The 3,294-nt window shown below is 46.5% G+C and overlaps 1 protein-coding gene across 1 annotated transcript; it reads right to left on the minus strand.

The window, feature by feature from the left end:
- Window positions 1-444: 444 nt before the first annotated feature.
- Window positions 445-1,123, minus strand: LOC144133047 (importin-7-like). The gene is made up of 2 exons (XM_077665877.1): window positions 656-1,123; window positions 445-529 (listed from the first exon to the last, which is right to left on the minus strand). The coding sequence occupies exons 1-2, from the start codon at window positions 1,105-1,107 to the stop codon at window positions 499-501; spliced, it is 483 nt and encodes a 160-aa protein (XP_077522003.1). The 5' UTR covers window positions 1,108-1,123; the 3' UTR covers window positions 445-498.
- Between the last annotated feature and the right edge of the window lie 2,171 nt (window positions 1,124-3,294).

A 3,294-nucleotide genomic window follows, 5' to 3' on the forward strand; every position in this document is an offset into this window, starting at 1 on the left:
AAAAATACCGGCTGCATGTTCATACGCCCGTGCATCAAAATTCAGCAGGATGTATAAAGCCAGGTGGGCATCTGCAGACGAACAAGCCTGCGCGCAACAACGCAAATACGAATCCGCATCATGTGCACGAGTGGTTCTTTCGACTGCACGTTTCTGGACAGCATCATAGTTAATGACTCTGATGGGAGAAATGGCGAAATATTTTTATTCTAAATCTTGAACAGCATGTTGTTGAATTTGAGCGAAATTTAGAACCACGTACAGAAGAACATTGTGATAACCTCAGGCAGGGTTGGCAAGCAGCTGTGCAGCAGCTGCATATAGGCAAAAAACTATTTCCTGCCACCTTCTTCGTCACATAGTTATTGATGAGAATCTGACAGAACTATTATTAGTAGGTGCAGTGGCGTCGTGCGCGCCATCGCAAGGGCCATAGTTCAACTTGCCGGTTCCACACAGTCCGTCACACTGGCGAGTATTCTCTTCGAGTCAGCGCCTTTATGGCCAGCCTAGATCGTGGAAGCCTTCTCTGCAGATAGAAAAGGCAGGGAGCATGAGTTTGAGCGAGGGTAGTGGTAAAGTTGAAAAGAAACATCAGAGGAGAAACGAGGCAAGACAGGCGACAGCAATGGGCAAACAGAAAATTGGACCTCACCTTTCGAAGTTCTGTGGCTTGACGAAGCGTGTGCCTCCAGAGCTGAACGAAGAGGGCGCCGTCTGGTTCTGGAACACGTATCCGCCACTCTTCTCGATCCGGATCGACTCTGCGGCGGCCTTCCTATGGCCTGTCAGCACGTTGACCTTCTGCGGGGACCTTTGCTGCACAAGGAACTGTGGGCCCGACGTCAGTGCAACGAACCACAGCGGGTCCGCTTTCTGGATGCCTCGCATGACTTCCTTGAAGACCTGGTATTTGTCGACAGGGCACTCGTCTTCGTTGCGGGGCGTCGTGCTGGACGCTATGCCTTGCTCAGAATCGTTGCCTTCCGCGCGGTCACCCTCGATGGAGGCTGATGGTGCGGGAAACGGCGCGCCCCACCATTCTCTTCGGACACTCCTGGCACTGGTCGTTAGTGTCATCCTGGTTGTTGTCGTTGTCTGCCTCATCCTGGTGTGAATCGAACACGCGTCCTTCTTCTTCTTCTTCGTCCTCGCAAAGACGAAGAAAAAGAAGAATTACGTGTACGTCCAGAAGACAGCCTTCGTCCTCTTCTGTCGCGCACCTTTCTCTCCAGCCTTTGTAGGTTGTCGTTTACTTCAGGCCTCTGGCTATGGTTCCTCGAGGCGCTCGTATGCGCGAACAAAGTTAGGTTCCTGCTGTCGGCCTGTCCGAACGACTGCGTACGTCTCTCAGGCTCTGTGATTTCAGTTCAGCACTTATCGCACGCTTCCCGTCACTGGAACGGTATGAGCGTGCTTTTAGCAGCTTTGGTAATATAACTTCGATTTCCGAGAACGGCAGCTAACAATAAGATGCTTTTGAGGCTGCTTGTAGGACCTCACTGCTGAATTTCAACTGGCAGTGCTGGCCAGCGCTCGTGATGGGCACCTTGGCTCTCTTTTATTGTTTTGTTATTCGAGGCGTCCATGTATAGACGCACGAGAGAAGGATTGAAACTTGCAATGAGATTACCGTGAAAATGAAAAGACCTTGCCTCATATTGATGCACTCACGCACGATGCTAGTTTTCAAACAATTGACGCGGCCTCGGCGCGCGGATGGCGGTCTCTGCACCTTTTTGTCTGCATACTGTTACTTTTGCTATTGTTTACTTTTAAATTCTGATGGGGGCAATGATTAACCGTTGCGCAAGCGCTTCAGGTTTCTGCCCCTGGATTCTCCAGGATTCTTCAGGATTCTGCCCCGGACGCGATATTCGGAGGTCGTGGGTTCGGACCCACCGACAGCATGGTTCTTTTTCTGCTGCGTTATAAATAATTTTTTAAGCGATAGATTAATCTAAGTATTATTATCCCTCTGTTATATACAACACATAAAAAAATTTAAACATTCCCCTACGCACCTTGGATTCGTTGACTGTTGGCTCCCTTCATAAGGTTTGTCAAACGAGCCCCTCATTTACCTTGCCTGCTATATATATATATATATATATATATATATATATATATTCACCAAGCGTATACGGAGAACACATCGTGATTCATGCAACGTATATACTCGCATATTAGCCAACACGTTGTATGGGTCGATTGTGCTGCTTTCCCCAGTGTGCCGGTTTATGCAGGCAGGCTAGCTTATGCAGAATTTATTATTGTAATTATGCTTGTGAGTGCTGTACCCATATTCATATTGGGAGGTGATCAGATGAATTGAGACCTTAATGTATATACCACTTCTATTCTGCACATTGTACATTGTTATGCCATTTTATCTGCAACGTTTTCGTGAGGCATGAAGTCGGCCCTTTTCTAAAGCCTACTCAGCCTAGTGTAATACGCATGAATGTTGCGAGCATAGCTGTACTGTATGTTTGCGCGTCAGCAATATTTTTCATTGAACTTTCATATGCATGTGTTGCAGGTTCTGCATGAAGCGGCTTTCCAGATGCAACACTTTTCCCATTCGGAGCCCCAATTGGTCACACGATGGCGTACGAGGGCCCAGGACAGGGAGGGCGTTCGTAATGAAAGGAAACAGTGCCAGGATAAGCACCAGTGGCATAGGATAATGCTGTGGCCCCGGAGTCTTCCAACTTCAGGTTCAAAAATATTGTAACTTTTTGTGTACAGGACTAAGATTTTCTTTTTGCATACGTGAAATTTTCTTGCTGGAAATGTTTTAAACAAATTGCTTAGTATTAAATACGTAAAAGAATCAAGCAACAAGTTAAGCAAAGAAACCGTGGAGGAATGTATCTTACGCTCATTTTGATGACAGCAGGGAATTATTCACTTGATCATTTAGATGCAGACGATTTTGCACAAAGTATAAAGAACAACAAATGGTTTTGGTGGGTTCCACACCCACGACCTGCACTTGTTGCGCGTGGTGCTCAACCAGGAGGTATACGGTAAAGCAGCCGCTAGCTTATTTCAGTTGGTCTAGCACTCCATCCAACAAGCACAGGTCATGTGTTTCGATTCCACCAGTGCCAGGTTGGTGTCATAATTCTTTACAAAAATGATCTCCTGTTAATAATGCTTATGCAGTCAGGTCCCGTCTATAATAAGCACTTGTGTTAAACAGCAATCCTCCTCTCTTTCCTTGCTTTCTATTGTTGATAGCATATTTTTTAAGCATAATATACATCCTAACACACCCTTTGCTTCCGT

This window comes from Amblyomma americanum, chromosome 1, assembly GCF_052857255.1.
Source record: "Amblyomma americanum isolate KBUSLIRL-KWMA chromosome 1, ASM5285725v1, whole genome shotgun sequence".
Lineage (NCBI taxonomy): Eukaryota > Metazoa > Arthropoda > Arachnida > Ixodida > Ixodidae > Amblyomma > Amblyomma americanum.